The sequence below is a fragment of the Mucor mucedo genome (genome assembly GCF_025094135.1).
Source record: "Mucor mucedo strain NRRL 3635 chromosome Unknown EV154scaffold_66, whole genome shotgun sequence".
NCBI classification, from domain to species: Eukaryota; Fungi; Mucoromycota; class Mucoromycetes; order Mucorales; family Mucoraceae; genus Mucor; species Mucor mucedo.
The window spans coordinates 59,317-82,978 of NW_026252350.1; the positions used below are offsets into that span (position 1 = coordinate 59,317).

The 23,662-nt window shown below is 34.3% G+C and overlaps 7 protein-coding genes across 7 annotated transcripts; 2 read left to right on the forward strand and 5 right to left on the reverse strand.

Moving 5' to 3' along the window:
• Positions 1 to 326: 326 nt before the first annotated feature.
• EV154DRAFT_591596 (cytochrome P450) lies at positions 327 to 2,416 on the reverse strand. The gene is made up of 6 exons (XM_051606900.1): positions 1,992 to 2,416; positions 1,866 to 1,918; positions 1,337 to 1,798; positions 1,030 to 1,278; positions 772 to 967; positions 327 to 709 (listed from the first exon to the last, which is right to left on the reverse strand). Exons 1-6 carry the CDS (start codon positions 2,402 to 2,404, stop codon positions 502 to 504), a joined length of 1,581 nt encoding a protein of 526 aa, XP_051456096.1. The 5' UTR covers positions 2,405 to 2,416; the 3' UTR covers positions 327 to 501.
• A 2,473-nt stretch (positions 2,417 to 4,889) lies between these two features.
• EV154DRAFT_513733 (uncharacterized protein) lies at positions 4,890 to 6,158 on the forward strand. The gene has a single exon (XM_051602052.1). The coding sequence runs from the start codon at positions 5,333 to 5,335 to the stop codon at positions 6,092 to 6,094; it is 762 nt and encodes a 253-aa protein (XP_051456097.1). The 5' UTR covers positions 4,890 to 5,332; the 3' UTR covers positions 6,095 to 6,158.
• A 49-nt stretch (positions 6,159 to 6,207) lies between these two features.
• On the reverse strand, positions 6,208 to 6,937 carry EV154DRAFT_513734 (uncharacterized protein). Its single transcript, XM_051602053.1, has one exon. It carries the CDS (start codon positions 6,888 to 6,890, stop codon positions 6,363 to 6,365), a length of 528 nt encoding a protein of 175 aa, XP_051456098.1. The 5' UTR covers positions 6,891 to 6,937; the 3' UTR covers positions 6,208 to 6,362.
• A 57-nt stretch (positions 6,938 to 6,994) lies between these two features.
• EV154DRAFT_466840 (uncharacterized protein) lies at positions 6,995 to 8,307 on the reverse strand. Its single transcript, XM_051597747.1, has 2 exons — positions 8,061 to 8,307; positions 6,995 to 8,009 (listed from the first exon to the last, which is right to left on the reverse strand). The coding sequence occupies exon 2, from the start codon at positions 7,966 to 7,968 to the stop codon at positions 7,111 to 7,113; it is 858 nt and encodes a 285-aa protein (XP_051456099.1). The 5' UTR covers positions 7,969 to 8,009; positions 8,061 to 8,307; the 3' UTR covers positions 6,995 to 7,110.
• A 3,218-nt stretch (positions 8,308 to 11,525) lies between these two features.
• On the forward strand, positions 11,526 to 15,442 carry EV154DRAFT_603812 (nuclear condensing complex subunit). Its single transcript, XM_051607369.1, has 10 exons — positions 11,526 to 11,952; positions 12,009 to 12,456; positions 12,518 to 12,703; positions 12,797 to 13,182; positions 13,231 to 13,832; positions 13,894 to 14,163; positions 14,219 to 14,338; positions 14,389 to 14,651; positions 14,721 to 14,928; positions 14,996 to 15,442. The coding sequence occupies exons 1-10, from the start codon at positions 11,571 to 11,573 to the stop codon at positions 15,395 to 15,397; spliced, it is 3,267 nt and encodes a 1,088-aa protein (XP_051456100.1). The 5' UTR covers positions 11,526 to 11,570; the 3' UTR covers positions 15,398 to 15,442.
• Positions 15,443 to 20,938: 5,496 nt separating this feature from the next.
• On the reverse strand, positions 20,939 to 22,522 carry EV154DRAFT_513744 (Eisosome component PIL1-domain-containing protein). Its single transcript, XM_051602054.1, has 2 exons — positions 22,243 to 22,522; positions 20,939 to 22,187 (listed from the first exon to the last, which is right to left on the reverse strand). Exons 1-2 carry the CDS (start codon positions 22,495 to 22,497, stop codon positions 21,384 to 21,386), a joined length of 1,059 nt encoding a protein of 352 aa, XP_051456101.1. The 5' UTR covers positions 22,498 to 22,522; the 3' UTR covers positions 20,939 to 21,383.
• EV154DRAFT_513748 (GPN-loop GTPase) lies at positions 22,513 to 23,644 on the reverse strand. The gene is made up of 4 exons (XM_051602055.1): positions 23,610 to 23,644; positions 23,479 to 23,555; positions 22,963 to 23,417; positions 22,513 to 22,903 (listed from the first exon to the last, which is right to left on the reverse strand). The coding sequence occupies exons 1-4, from the start codon at positions 23,622 to 23,624 to the stop codon at positions 22,569 to 22,571; spliced, it is 882 nt and encodes a 293-aa protein (XP_051456102.1). The 5' UTR covers positions 23,625 to 23,644; the 3' UTR covers positions 22,513 to 22,568.
• Between the last annotated feature and the right edge of the window lie 18 nt (positions 23,645 to 23,662).

Below are 23,662 nucleotides of genomic sequence, written 5' to 3' on the forward strand. Positions count from 1 at the left end.
TGTGAAATCAAAACAAGGCGAATTTTTGGAAACCTGATGAGACGCTTTTTATGTATTGGAAACCTATGATGGACAGCTTTTCTTCTAACTATTATACCACCCCTTCCTTTGTAAATGCCTAGTGTGAATGTACAACACATACTACAAGCCATAACTTACAGTATTCTCGTCCATTCTTTAGGCTTAGATGTGGCTTGCTTAATAATGATACTTTTAAAAATGAATGGACGAAATCACTGATTTGTCTGGTGGGTCCGGCAATGGTTTTTTCGGTATGTTCTTCGGAAATGAATATAAAAATAGCCTGCTTGCAAATTATATCTATTTTTTTAATATTTATTTTTTGCAAAATAAAAAAAGACATCATATAATTGGATGTAAACTTTAAAAGGTAACAATAATAGACTTATTAAGCATCTAAAAACAGCCTGTTTTTTTTATTAATGTAAAGGTCGATCTCTTTGTCATACGAGGGTGTATAATTGGAACAATTTCTAACTTTTAAATAAGAGAATTGGTTCGTTCAACAAAATTGACCTTGTAAGGAATGGGCAAAAGAACCAAACCAGCGGTTACAGGATGATCAATGTCCGGCAACTGCTCTTTTCCATTGGCGTCTCTGACAGGTTCAATCGTACACTTGGATAATACTTGAATAAATGAAGTGAATAATTCTACTTCAGCCATATAGATACCAGGGCACATACGTCTACATATTTTACATGTTATATTAAAAAAGAGATTCACGTACAACAATTGAAGACACTTTACCTTCCCCAACCAAAGTTAAAATGATCACGTTCTTCGATTTTACCCTTGGCGGCTGCATCCATTGTTTTGAGATTGTTCATGAATCGCTCGGGATAGTATTTTAATGGTTCGGCGAAAACGTTAGGATTTTGATGCATGCTTTCCATACTAGAGACAACCGTAGCACCCTTAGGGATAATATATCCATCGACCAACACTAGGTTATAGGGTAAAATGTTAGTTCTATTTTAGTCGGAAATGATATAATGTTTTAATTACCATCGGCATCCATTTTATGAGGTATACCAAAGGCACCTATAGGTCTGAAGCGCATGTTCTCCTTCATCATAGAGACACAGTAAGGAAGTTGTGTTCTTTCTGAGAATTCAGGAAGACGACCATTTAACTTGATAAATGCATCAATTTCATCTGCAGCTTTTCTTTGGGCTAAAGGATAGTGGCACATAATGACAAAGGCCCAAGAGAGTGTAACAGAAACAGTGTCGGTACCACCATTGATTAAGTCGGCTAAATTTGATAAAGATAAGTTTTTTTAAGTCTTACTTCAACAATAACAGTACCTTACAAGTGATAACAATTGTTTCTTCTTCAGTAAAATTGAATTTGTCCAAAGATTTTACAAAGTTTGTACCAGGTCTTTCCAAGGCCTCAGCAATTAACTTGCGGTAAAGTGGATTACGTTCGTTATTGATAAAGTTTTTCATTTTCGCATGTTTTCCAGAAAAATAATCTACAACGGTCATGATGGGTATGAAGTTGGGTATATCTTGCTCCATGGCACCCATTACCACAGTTCTTTCAATGACGTGTGACATTGTTTTAAATTCGGGATCTTCAAATGAATAATGTTTACCAAAAGCAGCGCGACAGACAGTATTCAGCGAGTTTAAATGCAAGTGAACAGTAGGGTCTACGCCATTATCCTTCCCGGAATACTCTATTAACCGGTCAACTAAAGCAGCTGCTTCGGATTGGATAGGTTTAATGTAATTTTTATCGACTACTTTGGGTGCAATGATACTTAGCACTACATAATTATGAATGATCAGTCATTACATAGATTCTTTTTAGATTTAGTGTTAAGGGGTTTGTACCTGCTTCTCTAGCATCTTTCCAGTTTTTGGTATGAGCACTAAAGACAATACCTCTGATTGTGGCACAAATATATTTAATTACAAGAGTTCAATTCAAATTAAAGTTAAATTTAAAACTGAGCTTACTTTCCCTTGAGCGCGTAATGATTATGCGCGAATGTCATATAAGGTCTGTTTGAAGCCACAGCTCCATTCGAAACAAATATTTTGTGAGCCAAAATAGGATCATCGACCATAATCCAGGTTTGAATTCCCATATGAAGTTTGATTAGTGGGCCAAGTTCTCTATGCCATGCAGCAATAACTTCGCCGGGGGAAGTTCCCAAGGAAAACATATGACCAAAATAAGGATAACGAGAACCAGAAATAGGGATTTCCTTAGCTCCTTTTTGTAACTTATTATCATTATTTGCTGAGAGCCATTTGTAGGAAGAGAGCAAGATGACAGTAGCGGCCGCGATACTGACCACTGGTACAAATTTTTCGCGTTCTAGGAAGCGAGGAGGAATTGAATCAATTAGGATGTTAATTGTATTCATGTTTTATAAAATAATAAATAAATAAAGGATGCGATCTTTCAACTACGGTCCAAAATATTGTAATTTATAATGATTTTGATTCTTAAGGAGCTTTTGCAAATGTATAAAAATATGACGTAAGCCCGCTATATTTGTTTTGACTCACACAGGTCTGGAAAAAGAGAACGCCGCTCAACAACGTTTTAATTATATTCTGACTTTGAGTATATGCTTTTATAAGCTATTGAATGTACGTAGTTTTTATTGTGAGTGATACCCATTTCTACCCCCCATGAAATGGTAAAGTCATGCATAAAAAGAATGAGATGTTTCTATGAATTTGAGATCGTTATTAGGTCTATCCGATTGACTCTGGTATATTATTTTTTTGGTTCTCTCAGGGACAGTCAGGGTGCGCGTAGTCGTTATGTCGGATTATTATGATACTTTATTAGACACCAAGAGGTCGATATAACTTATCGTCTAAAACTAGATACAAATTTATCATTACGAAAATAAATGTTAAAAAAGTATGTGTGTGTTATAGCTTTCTTTCAGCTTCTTATTTGGACTTTGCCTTACTTTGTCTGCGTAATATTAAGACCAAACGAGTTCAAAGGCGAACTATTGACGATAGAACTGTTTAAGTATGCGTAAGTTGTTCAGTATACATTTATTCGTAATTATTACATTGTTTTTAGTTGTAAATTCTTGTTTGTAGGTGTAAAGGACAGCCAAATCACAGATCTTACGTTGTGACTACGTGCACTTTGGCTGTTCCCTACTAAAGAAAGATTGGCTGTCCCCAAGAAAAGCGATTTATAAATGGGTTTTAATGGATGCAATACTTTTTCTTAGGGTATGTTGTGATTTACGTATGCAGTCAATGCCGAAGAGAATATTTATTTAGTGTCTCGTAATTTCGCACTCCCCAAGTCATTCATACGTTGAAGAAGAGAACTTTTTTTTTTTATAATACTGACTGAGACGTGCTCATCATTAACAAATACGAAAAACCAAAAACGATACTAATTAACAGTCTGCCTACTATCTAATCAAAAGGTTTATGCTTCTCAACGAGAAACAATTCTGGACGATCCTGCAAGTTTATCGTTTTCGATTGTAGGACAAAGACGATTCAAGGATCCAATAAAGTTCGAATACATTGGACATTGCCCACAAAAGAGCTATTGCTATAATGTTTTAGAACAAGTGTGAAAATAGTTTATATTTCTATTCATTGAAAGCTTTATTGACAGTCATCAAACATTGTCAGTGTTGAAATATTCAGGCAGGGGAGTACATGAGAGAGGCCCACAATTTGAAACAAACATTATGAATTGAAGTATGTGGCACCAGATAAACAGGCAGTCCAATCAGATGTTGCTAGGCCAATCTTTTGTACTAAAGCACGGTACAACAAATATAGCGGTTTTTATGAAAAAAATACAAGCCATTGGATACATGCAATTGACTAGACCTTAGTTTGACGATCAAACCCCTGTGCCTTGTTTGTCTTAGTTACACCTCATCTCCGAAAACCTCGAACAAATAGAAATCACTGACGATCTTATCAACACTCGTAAAAGAATCAAGCGTTAATGAAAAAGATGATTATTTAATATTCTCACCTCACAATTAACTCTTACTCTTCTAAATTAAGACTACGGTTACTTTTCCGATATATCTCTATTATTACTCGTTAATGTCTTACCATAATCTTACCAGATCGATATCTATTTTCCAAATCCAGTTCCCTGAACAGGCCACTTTGTTTGTATACTTATCAAAACGTTTATTTCCCACAACATTGTTAAACAATATTGTATCTGGAGCAAAAAGTGAATGTAAAAATTATATATAAAGAAGGATCTAATCTTGTACAAATCGATCTAATCTAATACATGTTGGATAATATTTACGAGGCTTAAGGAAAAAGCGAGAGTAAGGTGACATCACTGATCGATAACTTTTGAATTTAAACGTTCGGTACACATAAGTTAAACCTTATATGTCACCATGTACAGATTTACAAATGAACTAACCTCTGTAATTATTTATATATTAAGCGTAGTATTTCATATATGGCTATTGGTCCTTGGGGACGGTATTTCTGGTTCTTTGAAACCAATGAGGCATATAAAAATCAATTGTTTTTGTTACGTGAGTAAACAAAGTCTGGTCGTTAAATAAAAAAAAAAGTCCCACGTGGACGTATTTTGAACGTCAAAGATGAGGGGTCAAAAAGAACCGAGTTACAACCTATTATGAATCGATGAAGTTAAACTATATTGATGTCAGTTTATCAGTAGTGGTAGTTTATTGAAATATGAATGTTATTAATAGTAGTAATCGCTACACGTTGCATGTGTCCTTGTCAATGTTTGCAGTAAAAGTAATAAACGCATAACCTATAAAAAGTGCCGGAGCTGCTTTTGGAAATAAGTTTGACTGCTGGCTTTGACAAAGAAAAAAAAAAAAAAAAAAAAAAAAAAACGCTTTTTATTTTATTTTCCTTCTTGTTTGTTATAAACATTCTTATTTTAATATACCATCAATGTCAACATTATCATTTCCACCTTTTCACACCGATCCTGTCGCAATACCCATTACAGATACTAGTGGCGATGAAGAACAAGCATATAAAGATATGATTAAGCAACTGGCAGCCCAAGCCCCTGAGCCGTATGGTGCTATTCCTCCCTTAATAAAAAAGAAGAAGAAGAAAAAGAGAAAGACAGACAAAAGAAACTTGCCAATCAGACGAATGTCTCATGTAGAGAATTGGATCGCTGTAGATAGTAAAGAAAGCATACCTGACGAACAAGACCTGGTAAAAAAAAAAAAAATACATTCGTACTTAAAAGACTAACATTTAAGTGTTAATTGCAGAGACATTCACCGTTTCGTAACTTCCTGTCAACAGATTTTTTAGTGCTACCTCTACATATGCCGCCTCCTTCTCTCAGTGCTACATCAGAACAGCAACTATTACGCTCAGTGGAGAAAAAGGAGCTATCAACAAATCCAAAATTAAGTGCAGATTTCAGGCCTGTGCTATTTCCTATTCCAAAAGGGATTCCCGTAGTTGAAGAAGAGGATGAGGATGATGATGAGGAAGATGATGACGACGAGGAAGAGGAAGACTATGAGGAGGATGAAGAGGACGATGATGACGATGAAAAGAGTCTGAGAAGCAAAACTTCAATACCTTCGTTTTCACAATCTCAAACACCTTCCACATCGACAACTAGATCTTATGCAATGTCATCATCACCACCGCATACACAAGAGCCAACAAGATCGCGTTGGATGGAAACCATTGCACAGTTACGCAGATCACTGATAAGATCTACATCACCGCGTAAAGAGGAAGAGGAGGAGGAGGAGGATAAGGTTGTAGTTAAAAAGAAGAATATCGACTTTATCCCTATGCCTTTACCACCCAAACGTAATGTACGTAAAAGACGATCAGAGGCTACAACGCAGCCTAGATTCAACCCCGAAACGAATACCTATACAAGAGATACCCGATCAAATCCAGATCATCTAAGAATGATTTCAGCCGAGTTAAACATGATGAGATCCAGGAAACTATCTAGTCCACTGAAACCAAGAGGTTTTTTGCCTAGAAGAACTGATTCGTTCATACGGGGTGACAAAAGACGTTTATCTATTTTACAAAAAGAAGTATTACCTAATAATTGTTAAATTAAAAAAGAATAAAAACTTGTACTCCTTTTTTGTTTATTCAAAGGAGATATAGGAGATATTATAATAATGGGTATGTCCTGGGTACATATACCCAGCCACCGATAGCTTAATTTTGTTGGCCTGGAACCTTTCTTTTATTATTGTTATTGTTATACTATACGAGAATTATGCTCTCATGATTTATATGAAGGAAGGGAAAGGGGGGAATATATATTTTGAAATGCTGATTAGAAATGAGTGTAATGATGCTACATGATTAAATCTATTAACATGAACTGATAGGTGGACTAGACATCCACCAATTATCACAAGTCAAATTTTGACGTTGTTGTAAACTCATCTTTTCGTTGCTACTAGTGTTTGTTCCTTTTTGAAATAGTCCTGCTACAGCTTGAAATGCGCTTGATAAAGTTTTTTTAGACCGAGTAGATGACACAAAGACCGTCTTCTTTCGCTGTTGCTGCTGTTGCTGCTGCTGCTGCTTCTGTTGTTGTTGCTGTTGCTGTTGTTGCTGTTTGGATAAGTCGGGTTGTGATTGACAACGGCGTGGTTGACTACCAATACTGTTTAAACTGGTACTACTACCATTGACAGGCTTTTTGCTATTACAGCAGGATTTGGTCATACGTAGTATTTTTCTACCACTGTTATCAAACATGTTCTCCAAAGATTCAAGCAAAGGTAATTCCGGAAGTTTAAGAATACGTGTTTCGTATTGGTTGGATTGAGGGTCAAATGCAGATAAGCGCATTACACCCTTATCAAACCGCAAACTGTTGTTTGTGTTGTTCATTTTTGATGTGATAAAAAGAATGGAAAGGGGAAATGTATAAAGTGTCGTGATAAAAAAAAAGAAGAAAGAAAAATTAAGGAAGTATAAATAACATTTAAAGTTCTCCTGAAGTCGGTGAACGAATTGGGATTGTTGCTTTAAAAAAAACCAACTTAAAATGAGTTCACTGCAGTCACGATCAAATGGTTGTGGCAAAACCCACGTTTGTATGATGTACATTTTATTTACTCTGATAGGTGGAGGATAAAGTTTCATGTGTGTTCAAGAAGTGATCATCGCTTTTCAAGTAGTGAACAATCATGGTGTTATCAAGTTCAATTTCCTTAGAATAAAAAGACCCCGAATCAATATAGTCGTGTATTCTACAGTTTCTCACTTCATAGTTCACTTGTTCATCAATGTTGGACCAACGGAACCATTTTTGTACCTGGGAATCTTCATGTCCGCTCTTGTATCTTCTTGGGATGGGGGCATCTGCTATCCACTCCACCAAATCAAAAGATAGCCCGTAGCATAACCCGCCCATGAATGTATCTCCGACTAAGTATCCCCAGTAAGACATATTGCGGTTTGTATGTGACAAATCATACTCCATGCGATCCAAATGTAAATACGAATCATCATCTGCCTTTAACACAAAATCAAACTTATCCTCTTTCCTCTCTGCCATCGTTCTGAAGTATTCGTATGTTTTTCCTTCATTCATATTTTCTCTTGTCATGTTGATCCTCAAAATATCATTGTAATCATCTATTTCTTGTTGTAAGCTTTTGGGGATATGGTTAGCCACCATCACAAACTTATATTCTATGTTTTCTGGTTTGTATTGAAGATATGTGTCTCGAATCATTTGTCGACGCTCTGCTTTCTCTTTGGTTGTAAATATTCCAATAAATATTTTGGTATCATTGTATGTTTGCGCTCCATGAAAGGATGGCAGCGTGGTGGAAGAGCAATCCCACTTCAGCGGTCGGCCTAGATTGGGTGCACTTGTCTCGTGGAAAAAGAGGATGGTGCCAACAATCACTGTGACCAGTGCTGCTAACTTGAATACCAATAGTGATCGTGGAATAAGCATATTAAGATATGTGTAATAGTATGTAGTCTATGAATCGAAAGCTAATTTCTGGTTAGTGGTTCATCTGAAGGACATTATAAAGAATATCTTACCTTGTATTAGGGTTCTATCGCTTTGCGATTATATTAAGTGCCTTTTTTTATTATTATATTATTTGGTAAAGAGAAGAAAGAATACAAAATTTAGATCCTTTGAGAATAAATTGGTTTACAAAAAATCCGGGAGTGAAGGAGTAATATTGGTGTACAACATACTAAAAACGGTTTTCATTGGATGCTAAGCGAAGATCTTATATATAAATATATATTATAGACGTAATACATATCCAACATATGTGCAACGTTCGCCTTCTGTATTACGAGCTAAATGATAATTTGTCTCACTAATGTTATTTTTAAGCTTCTATTTCTAGTCACCGCACACCAGCTAAAGAAGGGCGGATTTCTAACAGGTGGGGTACGGCAATTTCCTTTTTAAGTTGAAGGCACTATTTTAGAATTTCGAGGGCTCTATTACAAACCAATATTTCGTACTCTTCTTCTTTTTTAATACCACAGCACATGTGTCAACCATCGTTTTAGCCAAAAAAAACCTTTTGATCTTTAATAAAAAAGGAGCTTCAAAAATGGTTTATTTTTGCTCCGCTAAATCTGTAAATTTTGCCGATCCCTCTGCAAATAAATCTCCTGCCTCTCATTCAGGGACAGCAACATTATCAATGAAATTCAAAATATAAAACATGTATCTTCACTGAAAAACTTGGTGTTATTCATATTTTGTCCTATTTAGCGCTTATCTATAAAAAATTTGGTGGAAACATAAGGTGTTTTTTTGTTCATTAAGCCGAGGATCCAAAGGTAAATCATTATAAAAAACATTTAAAACTCAATTACTGCTCAAAGAAAAAACCCTTAAAAAGTTTGCTTTTCCCGATTCGTGCAAGCATTTTATTATTTATATTATGTGCTCATAACGAAAAGATCAAACGCTCGACCAAGATTTCACAACACATTTGAAATATTATATGGAATCCTATTGTGCCCGGGAAGGATTTATTTTGTGTAATGAGTGGAAGACGGAGAATTCCAGATGCGTGGCATTGTAATAAAACCTAGACAATAGTTGGAGCCGTTCATCCTCGTGCTATATATGTACGATAAAATTGATCTTGATCGGGTATTCTTGATTAAAAATTCTCGTATTATATTTAAACCAAAAGATTATATATAAGCCTTTTGGCGGTTGATTTAAACCTTGCCCACATTTTGTGATCAAAATACTACAAAAAACAAAATAAGATTGGGTCGAAAAATGGCCAATTCGTCTATAGGAATATAGTTGACAATCCTTAATTAAAATTCGAACATCAAGTAAATGCATTCACAGTGCCTTAATCTTACCCAATAAAGAGACAAATATAGGGATACAGAAACTGTCACATAGTTGCTAAGCGCCTCAAGTCACATCATCAGATGGGGCGAAATACAATTTGAATTTACACAAAATTATAAGTTGCATTTGCTTAGCCGTATTTTTTTAATGATTCTCATATAAACCAAATCAGGGCAATTATCCAAGCGTCTTTGTTGTCCAAGAAAAAAATTATACAACGTTACATATATTTTCTGAGCACTTGTGTGTCGCTCAACAAAGAGATACCATTTAAGTCGCTCACAAGTTAATTTCCAAAAAAAATAAGAATCATGTGTAACTTCCAGAAATATGTTTTGGTCATTTTAAAGTTCTCGTTGCTATAAAGCTCAAAAGTGAAAGTTTCAATCTATTTCATCAAATTTAAATCCCAATATACAAGTCTGTGGGGATCGATGCAATGTGGATAAAATAAGTTCGTTCCTTATTTTTCTCGCCCACAAAGTTTACTTTCTAGAACATTTGAAATTAAAAAGCTATACTAGCTTGGATTTACGGGTCATACGAGATCGATTTATTCGAATCCAGGTGAAGCTAAATAAAATGTAACTTCATCATTCAGAACTACGTCATGTTCAGATGTATTATTCTCCGTTTTAACATTTTTTTTTTTAGATTGTTCCTAAAAGTCGGAGCAAAGCCCAGATTCACTGGGACGTCAAAAAAATACTTAATGCATGCATGGTTTGTGGTGATGGAGTGGCTCATAACGTGAATGAGCTACTGCTGTACATAACTTTGGTCCGAAACACTTTTTACCAGGATTAAGAAAAAAGCCTTCTTTGATTGAGTCTTTGCGTTTCTTGATCACCTCTAAAAATGCACATAACGCTAACCGGCAAAAAAAAAAAAAATAAGAGAAAGAGAGAGAATGATAAACTAGCTTGTGATTTTAGTATTTGTGGCGTTGATAAATGTCATCAGAATATTTGATAGATCATTTTCAGAATATACGACAAGATTTAATATTCGTCAGTTTAAGACTAAGAGTTAAGCTTTTACGCGGGTGTGGTTCTGACGATTAATTTATGCAACTAGCGTTACTTACTGGACTTATTAGACAATAACATATAAATTAGAAAGATAAATCTAGTTTGTACTTGACAATCAAGTGGTTGACAGCAATGCTTTAATAGTCATAGCAATGTTGTATACAATCATATTATAACCTTATTTTTGGAACTTGTTGTGAATTTGGACCAGCTTATCTAAGAATTTCCAACAATTGATTTTGATCTCTACTGATTTTTAGAGTTTTGTGCCGATGAATGTTTCATTTCTATTTAGCTCACGTAAGTTACTGATCAAACTATTTTTGTTGTACTTTTTCAGAAGCTTCTCCGTATTTTTTTTTTTTTTTTTTTTTTTTTTTTTTTCATTAATTGTTATATGATCGTGTACAACAACTTATAGTTCAATAAAAACGGCAATATGAACGTATCAGGGATTAAAATAATTTCATACTTTAATTTTAATATGTATCAGTCTTAATACTTATTTCCATCAGATAGGTTTTTCTTAATAGCCGATGGTAGCTGGTCATGAGCCAGATGAACAAAGTAAAAAACAAAAATCATGAAAAAGGAGGCTACTATTTATACTAATTGCGTAGACAGCTCAGTATTCTAGCCAATCAGCTTGATTGGAATGGGCACTGCCTGTGAAGGACATTAAAGACAATAGTTTTTCGTAAATAATAGCCTTTCCAAAGGTCAATCATTTAAATTTATCTACATCCGACTATTACCTGCTTGTTTGAAGATGGTACATTTATATATGACACTCCCTGCGTATTTTTTAATGCAACACATTTTTAATGCAACACATGAGTCTACCACTTTTCTATGGGAAATAGTATCTGAAATGAAGTTACTTTTAGTTATATTGCATGGTTAGAATACAACTTAAAGTGTGGTCTTTGAATGTGAAAAAAAACGAAAATGGCACTTGAAGTTAAACGCGAATGCTTTACTTTAAATATATATTTAATTATTCAGGATATACCTATGTATTCTTCGTTTAGGTTAAAACTAGCTGAGCCAGGCGCTTGGAACAGAAGTCGCGTCTATTTTGAAAACACGGTACGTGTGACGTTGATTTAATTCAATTTTTTATCACAAAAAGGACCTGTTTCGTTCTCAAACTATTTTTTTAACACGTTGAACACAATAATGACGAAGAGAAGTAGTCCCAAAAAAGCTGCACCAGAGAATGAGACCAACAGTAATATTTTAGAGGAATCAAAAATGACGAAGGCTGCCGCACTTTCGTCTTTAAACAGCCTTGTACCTCAAATATTCATGGATGCTCAAAAACCTAACCAACATTTAAGAAGTGATTCTATTCGTTTAAGAGACATCCAATTGGCATGTTGTTTGAATTCCCCACGTTTAATTGGTGTACGAGAAGATATTGATTATGAAGGCGAAGAGGCATTCGTAAAAGAGATCTTTAGAAACATCAATAAGGCATTGAACATTAGAAGAAAGGAACCTCATGCTGACCGAATTGTCCGGTTCATTGCAGGATTTTTACAATACAACCAACAAAGAGGTAAATGCTCGCGAGAAAATTGTGTAAAAACACGACTTTAACCAGCAACAATTTAGATGTCACGGCAAAACAAGCGTTAGCTAAACTCAAAGGGCATAAAATTCAATCAGAAGCCGAACCAAAAATCAACGACGACAACGCCGAAGACGATATCACTGAAGAGAATGACAATAACCAACAGGTGGATGAAAATATGGAAGACGACCCAATGATTGAAGATGATGTATATGCGGATATTCCCTTAGCTTTGGAAACTGAAGTTATAGAAACCGAAGTTTCAGAAGAAGCCAGTGAAGATCAAGAAGAGGGAAATATGAAAAATAATCTAGAAGCTAATGAGGAAGAGGAAGATGACGATGAAGAGGATATTGAGACTGTCAGTTCAAGACTTGTGGAAAAGCTCTTGAGGCATTTATTAAGAGGGTTCACGGCTAAACTCAATAACGTGCGTACCCGCTGCTGTCAAATTGTTGCTCTTAGTATTGGATCGATGGGCGAAATTGAGTAAGTTTGTTAAATCCTAAAGTTGATTGAAGTGTCACTCAATTTTTTTGGGGATTTATAGTGAGGATCTTTATCAAGACTTAAAAACTGCATTATTTGAACGAATCATTGACAAAGAGGCTTCCGTCAGAATTCAAGCCGCAACCACCCTTTGTCGTTTACAGAGTGCGGATGCGGATTTGGATCCAATTGATAACAAGACGATCTTTCAAAAACTGATGTGGTCGTTAGAACATGATACAAGCGCGTAAGTTTCTTAAAATTGATACTTTGTGGATGGAGACTTATTTTTTATCTTCATTTCAATTTTTATGTTTTTTATTTTTTTGGGAAATGATAGTGAAGTGCGACGAGTTATTTTGTTCAACATCGACCCAGTGGAAGAGGCTTTACCTTACATCGTTGGAAGAGCTAGGGATCCCGACGCTACCAATCGTCGAATTGTATATCTGAAACCCTTATCAGATATACAAGATTTTAGAATGCTTAGCTTTGATGATCGAAACAAAATCTTAAAATGGGGGTTGAGTGACCGTAACAATCTTGTCAAAAAAGCAGCTACCACTATGCTTTCGGAAAAATGGATTGGACATGCAAACAACAATCTTATTGAGTTTTTAGAGCGCTTAGAAATCATGAATCCTGAAGTTACTGAAATTGCAGAAGGCGTTTTTAATGCATTCTTTACTGCAAGGACGGATATCGTGAACGAGATTACTTTTGATGGTAAGAAGAAAATATCATGTAAATTGTATTGAAATTAACAGTCATTAGCCGAGTTATGGACTAACTTGACACCCGAAAGTGCTTTTTTGGCCAAGGCGTTGATCAAGTTTTTACAAAAGGATGAAAGTTTAGGCGAGAGATTAGATAGTATTTTACCTGAAGTCACACGACATGCGTTTAATTTAAAGTACTATAATGATCTGTACCGTTCATCACCTCAAGAAACCTCAAATGAGTACGAATTCATCACCAGTCAAATGTTAGAAACTGCATTATATTTGGATTATGCCGATGAAGTCGGAAGAAGAAAAATGTTTGAACTGTTACGAGAGATATTGAAAGCGTGTGAGCTATCGGATGATCATCTTTCAAAAGTTGTTCAAATATTTCGTCTAATTTCTTTGGATGAGCGCGATTTCACAAGAACCATTATCGAAATTATATCAGATATTCAGGAACAAATGGAACCGCCACTAGATTTGGAGGAGGCTCCTGCAAAGCGATCACGATTGGATGAATCTCTTTCTACACAAAGTACTGAGGAGTCTGAATCTATAACCGCTACTAGTGAAATATCAGATATGAAAATTCTTGTCATCAGACTTCGATGTCTTAGTATTTGTAAAAGAATGCTTGAAAACAGTCAAGAGGTATAACAATTTCTATAAGCATATTTTCAATTTTCAATTTTTTCTTATAATTTGTTGATAGTCATTAATTGAAAACTCCAACTTGTACGGTTTGCTGAACGATTTGATTGTACCAGCCGTTCAGACTTCAGATGCTGTTTTACGCGAAGAAGGATTACATTGTCTAGGTCTATGTTGTACATTAGATAAGGCACTTGCTCAGTACAACATTGCCCTATTTTTGCAATGTATCAAAAGTGGTCACGAGGAATTAATGAAAAAGGCCATCATGATCTTATTTGATTTGATGATGACATATGGCGTCCAAAGTCTAACTGCGCAAGGTTCCAATGTAAGTGGGCATAGGTGATAAAATTAGAGTACAACTAACGTGATTATTCTTTTAGCCTGATGAAATTAGAGAGGTATTTGAATTCTGCTTAGATCATGATAGTCCTGAAATCCAATCGATCACGACTATAGGTTTAGCTAAATTGATGCTCGCAAAAAGATTCCATGATGACGAGGTAAACCCTACAAATACAGAATAGGTCCCAAAACTCTAATTAATTTTTAGATTTTGCGTCTCATGATACTTTTATACTTCTTTCCAACCGTGGAACCTGTAAATAACAAGATCCAACAATGTCTAACTTATTTTTTCCCAGCCTACTGTTACTCCTCAGCAGACCATCAAAAGTTTTTTTCTAATGTCACCATTCCAGCTTTAGAAGAACTTTGCAATACACATATGGATTTACAAGAAGACGAAATAATGGTGAATCCTAGTCAGATTGCCGATATGTTAGCCGATTGGACAGATCCCCGTAAACTTGCAAAGTAAAACAAAAAGAAAAAGAAAAAGAGTCTGTTTTAGATACACAAGCTAACTTGTATTATTTATAATAGTTTGCATTTAAAAGATTTTTCAACAGATAACGAGAAGCCATCCGATATACCAGGTTGTCTTGCTATCGAAGCATTGAATATAATCCACACCGAACGCACAGGTTTAAAGAGAAAGACCATGGCTCACTTTTTGTTGAAGTTACCCTTGGAAAAATTGGATTTAACACAACTTTTGGAAATCCAAAGATTGATTAACTCTATCAACACTGTAATTAAAAAAAAAGGAGTATATATATTTTGTTGTTTCTGACAGGTTTTTTTTTTCTATCTTGTAGGATTGTCCAATCAAAGAATATGCAACCCGTAATGCCGTGACAAAATTATTAAATACGATTAACATTGCCATTGAAGACGGAGAAAGTATTTCGGGGACGCGACGTAACTCCAAACAGCCTACACCACAAATAGAAAGTAGACAGCAAAGTCCAATGGACGATACATCACCGATTCCTATTGAAGACGCGCCACAAAATCCACGCCCTGCGGTAAAAAGCCCACAAAAAGATGCAGAAAGCGGCTCAGAAAGTGAAGTTGAAGCTGAACCAGAAAAAGAACAGGAAAGTGAGCCTGATAATGAAGCGGAAAGTGGGCCTGAAAACGAAGCAGAAAGTGTGTCCCAAAGCGAATCTGAAAGTGAGGAGGAAAGCGACGAGGAAAGTGAGTTTGAATATCCATAAGCCAATAAAAAGTGAACTAGCTAGTTCGTATCCTAGGTTAAAAAATCAGATACAGTTTTTTTTTTTTTTTTTTTTTTTTTTTTTTTTTCCTCTTCTTCTTCTTGCATTTAGAATCGATTCTGCATGAAATTTTTTCGTAGAAAACTCGTTCCAAAGATAATGCAGAAAATTACACATAAAGAAACCCGAGAAGAGATAAACAATCATCTGATGAGTCTATCAAGCCGCAGTATAGAAGTTCTGGTTAATAGAAACTACTATGCGAGTAATGTGACTTGACGATGCTACTGTCGCAATCATAAAGTTCCGCGCATGTGGTTTTAATAATGGGTGCGCAGATACCACGATTCGGCGTAGAATCAAAACAAATGCTAGTGTAATTGAGTGTTAGAGCGTAACTACTCCAGCTGACCTACCCCATCAATGCGATTATCCAGTGTGATTATCTTACTAAATATAAACATACGCATAGAAGCATCATGCACCCTCTCGAAATCAATTATGTTATTGTTTATTAGTGCCCGATGCCCTCTGTGTAGCTTAATTTTCATAAGACCCGTAATAATTTTCTCCAGCACACCAAAAGAACATAATATAAAGTTCGCACTACAAAATTGAAGTTTTAGAGGTGTAGAATAAATGAAAGCTGCTAATTGCAAATTCGAACACATTATGGTAGGTCAAAATTTAGTGAATTGTTGAACAAAAAAAGGCGAGATTAATATGATCTTTTTTTTTTAAAAAAAAAAAGATTTAATGCTAAAGACTACCTCGAAATTGAAGAAACAAAAAGGAATAAAGTATATTAAATCAACGTTTAAGCAGGAAAAAATAGTGAAGTAGTGTTAATATAAATAAGCTATTCGTGAAAACTGTCATATTCTGGTCCGATTTCTTTTTTAAAAAAAATTAAAATCCTTGCAAAGGTGCATCGTTATATATTTGCGAGATGCACATATTATAGAGAGTTTTAAAAAACATTTAAATCTCCAAGTCAACTAGGTACAACACACTAATAGAAGCAGTTATACAAGTATTCAGGTAAACAGATATCTAAGTTTAACGATCTAAAAGTCAAAGTAACTACATACAGTTCAAATCTTTTAAAATATATGATGAAATAATTTATACATCTACCTTACAAATTGTTTTTGTTTATAATATTGGAAAAATAAAGAATAACCAGTTATCATTTGTAATAGTGATGGGCTGCCTTGCTTTTCTTAAAATTTATTACCATAGTTGTTCTGTGCAATGGCAGGAGAAAAACGCTCTAGCTCTTAGGGTAATGGTGGGGCTCATAGATACACATATCAGCTTGAGAAAGCCTTAAAATACATAAGCATGACTTTGGTGATACCATTGTTTACAAAGTTTGCATGCGCTTCCAAAAACAGTATCCACAGTAAATAAAAACGTTGGGGCATCCAGGTACCACGATTTAATTTATACAAAACTAAACTTGTCGTGATATCAAGTTAAGGTACATACAATTTGGCTTTATTCAAGTGATGTAATGCATATCCCAAAGAAAAAGAAAGAACCACTTTATATTACTGCGAATGCTAACCTTAATTCACGCCTTTGGGAAAAATTCCACCTGTCGGGCGTTAAAACAAGAGTTTTCTTTGTACCTCGATTTTGTGCAAAAGGACATGATTACAAAAATATTGTGCTAATTCAGGGTATACAAAAAATTCGATGTATTACATAATCGTCATAGTGATGCTATTACTTTACTAAGAGATTGTCGTTCTATATATATAAGAAATGTTTCTGTATCGCGAGGTTAGCATAATAGTTTACGCACAGTGCTTCGAGCGAACGTGCTGCAATCTATTTTTAACTACGATCGCTCTTATTCCTTATAATTACAAATGTTTACTATAAAATGAAAAAAAAAACTAGATATTTATCTAATTAAGCCAATCAGCACCAAGGTACCTCCCAGAACATCCCCAAACATACTGACGCCTTTTAAACTCGTGATTTTCTCGCAAAACGATATGATATGACCTGAAAGGGCTCAAAAGTTATAAATTTAAAACTGACAATTGAATGGCATCTTTTATGATATCATTTCTATATTCGAAATTCTAAAGTGTTCTCACAGTTTTTATTATTAGGCAAAATGGATCACACGTATTTTATTATCTCGATCGTGTAAAGATACACACACCAATCAAATTCTTTTTAGTTCTTTGTCACTCGATGCATGTAGGTAAATCATCGACACACACATTTGATTTTGGAAATAATGGTAAGGATATTCAGAATGACCAGCGATGAACGAAGTTTAGTACCCAAAAAGTGAGATCATTGACGTCCTACGGAATCTCGATGGTCATGCCAACTGTACCGCTCCGTTGGTTTTTATCAATGTAAAGTTAACTGCTGATGAATAGAAACCAAAAGAAGAAACAGGTATTAATATCTTGGAGGATAAAAAAACTTGTATTGTCTAATTATTGTTTGCTTAAGACATTACTATGAAAATTTTGTGGGGTCAAACAAAACATCGTTTATAATTATTGTTATGACAGCCAAAATTACTGTGATTGTAAAAGTTTGTGGACCCAAATAAAGTATTACTTTCCCAAACCAGACTCAACTGGGTGTCCTTTTTTTTTTACAAAAAATAAGTTGATTGACTGGTTTCAATTGGTCTAGCAGTGATAAGTTTAATTCTAAAGTATTGGCTCTTTTATCAGCTTGTTATTTAGACTTCATTGAACTTTTTCAGTTCGGCATTGGCACAAATATGTGTAAAGAGGCACATTTTTGCATGCATGATATCCTTCTTGGCTTTTTTTTGTATTACCGTACATGTGATCGTTAATCTCTAATCTCTTCTCTTAGTATGATATCAAAACAGCCACAATTTATAGCAATATTAACTTTAAAAGTTTTACAGTAAACTAATCAAAACCCCAAATTTGATGAAATTTAAACAGAAAACAAGCTATAAATTTTATCATTATAAAATAATGGGCGTAATATAAAGACCGGGTACCTATTGTATATATTAAACTCCTTTGAAGTAATCAAGCTAGTTGTGCTACTATATGATGATTGCTTTACTCTATAATTTGTTCACCTTTTACAATGGCAGACAATTGTCACTATATAGTGTTACATTAGTAATGATGAGCCTGGTTATACCAGGATGACGAATTAATAATCATTGTATAATCTCTTAGCGTCATGTATACGTGTAATGTATAGTTTCAAAGCTAACTCATACTAATAAAAAAAAATAGGAGTAATAGGGTCCAGATCTTCATTGAAGGAAGGAGAAATGAGGCTGAATTTGATATATGAAATATGAAAGAACAATAGATGCAGATAGCAAAATCCTGTTTACAATCAGACGAATGAATTGCAGACTATGGTACCGGTTTAAAGACAAATATTGGCTGACGTATTTTGATAATAGAAACCCAGTTGTAGGATATATCGTGACCATAAACTAACAGGGAAAAAAGGTCTTGGGGCGTTACACAGTCAAGAAATGACGAATATATCTCTTGCGCAAGTTATTAGGTTCTCCCGTCGCCCTCAAGTAAAATTTCAGCCCGATATTATGCATAAAGACGATGGTTGTATAGACGAATATTAAAGCGTAATTTTATATTTATTTTTGTAGTGTTTATATTCTATAATTATATTTGTTTAGAAAGGAAAAAGATAATGTAACTATCTTCATTCCCATGACTTTTTGTTGATATAAAACAGTGATACAACTTGATCAACTTTACATAAGAGAAATAAAAAACGCCTTTGGAGATAATTTAAATCATGCGGGTTTACTTCTTTTATATCGTTCCCCGAGTTAAAAAAAAAAAAAGTTGATCATGCAATAACCTATTATAGGAAAATCAATTTTTTTTTCTTTGGCCAAGTTCTAATGTGAACTAACCTGAAATGAAAGACATATATCCATACATGCGTAAACAGTAAGTTGTTGTTATGATTAATAAAATTTTAATAAGTATTCCATGTACATAATATGTATATTCCTATATAGGAGAATAGACGTTTCCAAGTAAATCTATATGAGATGTATTGGTCAGTGCGGCTCTGTATGTATATGTGAGCCATGTACTCCTCTATTACTACTTATAGGAACAGCACAAACCGTTTTTAAATCGGGAAAAAACAAAAAGAGAGATAGTGAAGAGGGGTGGTGATATCCTCTAACTTTGTGTATCCCTAAAATGGTCAGGGGTAGTTATTCCTATCATGCTTTTTTATTATTTAGTGGAACTAAAAAAAGTTTATAAAAGCAGCAAAATTTACTCTCGGTTTCTCTTCTTTTTTTTCTTTCTCTCTCTTTTTTTGTTTACACACAAATAAACATAATATACATATATATATACAAATGTCTTTGGGTCCATCACTTAGCTCTTCCTCTGCTGGCTTAATCCATCAATCTCTACTTTTTAATAAAAGTAGTCAGCAAGTTGTTAATAATATCAAATCACCACACTACACATCCTGCACGAATAACAACAATAAATTTTCTTACCGTACCTGTCCCATTTGCTCACAAAAACTTTTGGTTCGAATCAATGGCTCCTTTGTTTACAAATGGATCAGCACACATTTCTCTACACATCATCATGAATATATGCACGTCGTTGTTAATTTGCAAGAGTCATGATAGGATGAAACTAATTTCATCACCTTATTGTAAATACTTCATACCCCACCACACATCAAAAAAAAAATCTCATTCTTTCATATATACATACACATAAAAAAAAACTTCCTCTCCTTATTTACTTTATTATTCATATAAATAAAAAATATATACCTTTTAACAAAAATCGTCGCATGTTATCAAAAAAAAAAAAAAGTGACGCAGTAAATAAGATGTGTTGTACATGTCTAAAAAAAAATTGTTAAATAAATAGGCAAAAAATCAAGTGTATTAATTCTGTCTTGCTCATTCCTCAATGAATCGCCGGGATAATACTTCTCCAAGAAGATTTGGCATCTAAAAAAATAGCGGATACGCCCTTATTAGTAATATGTATTAATATTGTATTCATGCATAATATACTCGCAAACATACAAATAGTAAGGCCTTTTTAATCAGTGTAGCATTATATGTCACAAAGTACCACTTCAAATATAATAAGTTAAAGATAATTTATTGTGAAACTGATGGCAATATTTTTATTAAAACTCTGGTTCAAAATGAGAAAAGTAAGGGGATAATAGGCATACTCATAAAAATAAATGGACATGAAGGGCATTTTTCTAAATATTTCACTCAAATAAACTAGAGACAAGCTCATATATTCCACAGTCTACGATCAATATTCAAAAGAGTAGCAGGTATGCGTATCTTTTTGATACGTGATATACATTGAATGCTTTATTTTGAAAATGATTTACATTATACAGAGATGTTTTAGTAGGGCAAAGAACTTTATTATTATTATTTTGTCGTTCCCAACAATCCAAGTGAGGCCGATATCAAAAAGTCAAAATTGATGTAAAGGAATACCATACAACTAAAGCTGTTTAGAAGGCCTTCAAAGTACTTACTTATATTTGAATCCAATAATTGAGAATACGCACGTATAATATTAATAAGTACGCAAATTTATAAACAGAGAATTTGTTGAATAATGGCTTAAAACGATGGGTTGATATTTAGATTAATTTCAACCATTCAACGAAAACAACCTAGAGATATGGAGGCAGCTCTTTGAGCTAGATACTTAGATGAACTCTTAGGATAAGGCGCTCATTGGGTAGATAAATGGTTTGATTTAAGGATGTACTTTTCATAATCCAATAAGACTTCATTTGGAACGAGTATGCCTTTTTACTTTTAACATCTGTTATTTTTTTCTACTTCTGAATACTATGTATCATTTAAATTGATTCGACTAACGAGTGATAGACCTTGTAAGACACATATGTACATTTCACCTTCTAAACTTTATTTTATAAAACATGAAACACTGCGGTATTAGATTTTCTTTTCGTCTGTTGGATTTACAGCTTCATTGCTCTTGTATGCTGGAGGACTATCTGTAGATGTTGGGGGTAAATTAAATTGAGTTTGGAACTCGGCATACGATCGATGGGAAGAAATGGGCCGTTTTTGTAATGAAACACGTTTGTATAATTGATTATAGTAATCATCTGTTGATTTTTCATTTAGCTCTTCTTTTTTGAGAATCATATCTTGCTGGGTCTTTTGCAATAACAAGTCATGATCTGTTAAAAGGGTAGCATCATCACTACTATCTTCACTAGTAAGTAAATCATCTTCTTTGGTTAATGTATGGCGTTGGTCTGATGACTGCCATCCATCTACAGTTAATAATGCATCCATTAAAATCATATCACTGCTTTCATTTTCTTGTGTTTCATGTTTATTGTCCAATAAGTCAATCAAAAATTTTCCAAATCCAGCAATGAGAGCATTTTTTTCAGAGAATTCTTGTAACGCATTAAACCTCAAATAGAATGCTTCTTTCAAGATAAATCGTCTAAAATCAGTCGAAGATACATTTTCCTTGTCTTGTTCATTCTCTAGTTCAAAAAGGGTTGCTTCTAAATCATATAGTTTCTTTGATGCCGGGTTTGATTTTTTTAAATGTTTGATTCTCTCTTCTAATGATTGTTTCTTCTCCTTTAAATCATTTAACTCTAACTCTTTATCCTTCATAGACTTGATGGCTCGTCGATATAGCTGGTATCGATCATTATATTGTCTTTCGAGTTCTACTTGCTTATTTAAGAGCGTATAGAGTGCAGAGCCAACATCCTTTAATTTGTGAGTATCTTAACAGGCCTTTCTTTTTTGATAGATAAATAATTACTTCGATATCCTGACTATAATCGGCATCCTCTTTATTTTTTACCAGTTCCTCTTTAACCCAGTCTAGAAAAGCCTTGTTTGTTTCAGCGTGATGGTAGGTGTTCGTTCTCATGTTTGACAAGTCATCTCTTTCTTCAAACAACCATAGATTGAGTGCACGCGTGTCAGGGTTCTGTAACGGGTTGTTTTTAGCCACATGAGACTTGACATTGGTGGATAACTTTCCAATGTTGAATTGTAAATCTTTAAAGTTCATATTGAAAAAAAAAAATAAAAAAAAATAAAAAAGGAGGATTTATTTACACACGCACACACACACACACAAAATTAATAGTCATAGTCATCTTCCATCCAACGTTCTTGCACGTCACTTACATCTTCATGATAGCCGGCTTTCATAGCAGTTAACATGATGGATTCGTTTCCTTCAGTAAGACCACCAAATACAAAGCCACCTGTTTTATCAATAACCTGTTGTAACCTTGTCATTGAATCCTTATCCTCGACACATAAAGTATAAAAGCCCACCAAAGAAAAGTCTTGAATAAGGTCACACAATGCCTCATTTAACTTCTTAAACTTGGATCCAAACGCATCTTCATTTAATGACTCTAACAGGTAGCTTAAATCCATAACATCTGTATAATATTGCAAATTAAACCCTATGAAAGTGAGAAAATTAATAATTGATACATGATTACATGCTCAGATTCCATCATACTTAATTTTCCATAAGACTCGATTAAATCTACCTTGGATAAAACATTGACATGAGGTAATTCAAGCTGGATCATCGTCTTTAGAGCCAGTAATAAAACTGAGATATACTTGGCGGGATCCGTACAATAATGAGCATCGACCATATTTACTGCAACAAGTCGATAATCGATTTTTTCCAATCCGTGCAAGATATCCTTGACTGCAGAATGATGTGTGAATAATTCGACTTGCCCAGGAAAATCAAACAACACATAATGATCCTCTAACTCTTTTAATTTGTCTGTAAGCCAATCCATATTCTTCAACAAGTATTCTACACAAAACATGATTCCTCCATTGGGACCTAAAGATAATTCATTCATTGTGTCTTCTAAGGTAATCAGGTCTGCAATGTTGATGGCACAGGGGTATGGTATATTATCATTGGCAGGATCTAAATTAACAATGGCAACCTTTCTTGAATAATAAAAAAAAAAGTGCTTAATAATACGTATAAAAGTTTTCAGACTTCCATTACCTTCCAATCGCTGTCAAGTATTGATAAGCACCCCAACAATAAGTAGTCTTTCCAGAACCAGGAGGTCCAACAATGACCTAAATATAGAAGTTAAGAAGAAGGCAACAGAGAAAAGGAGACTGTAATTTTACTTGTCCAAAAGGCATTTTTATTGTAAATGAAGAAAGAAGTAAAACAAAAAAGT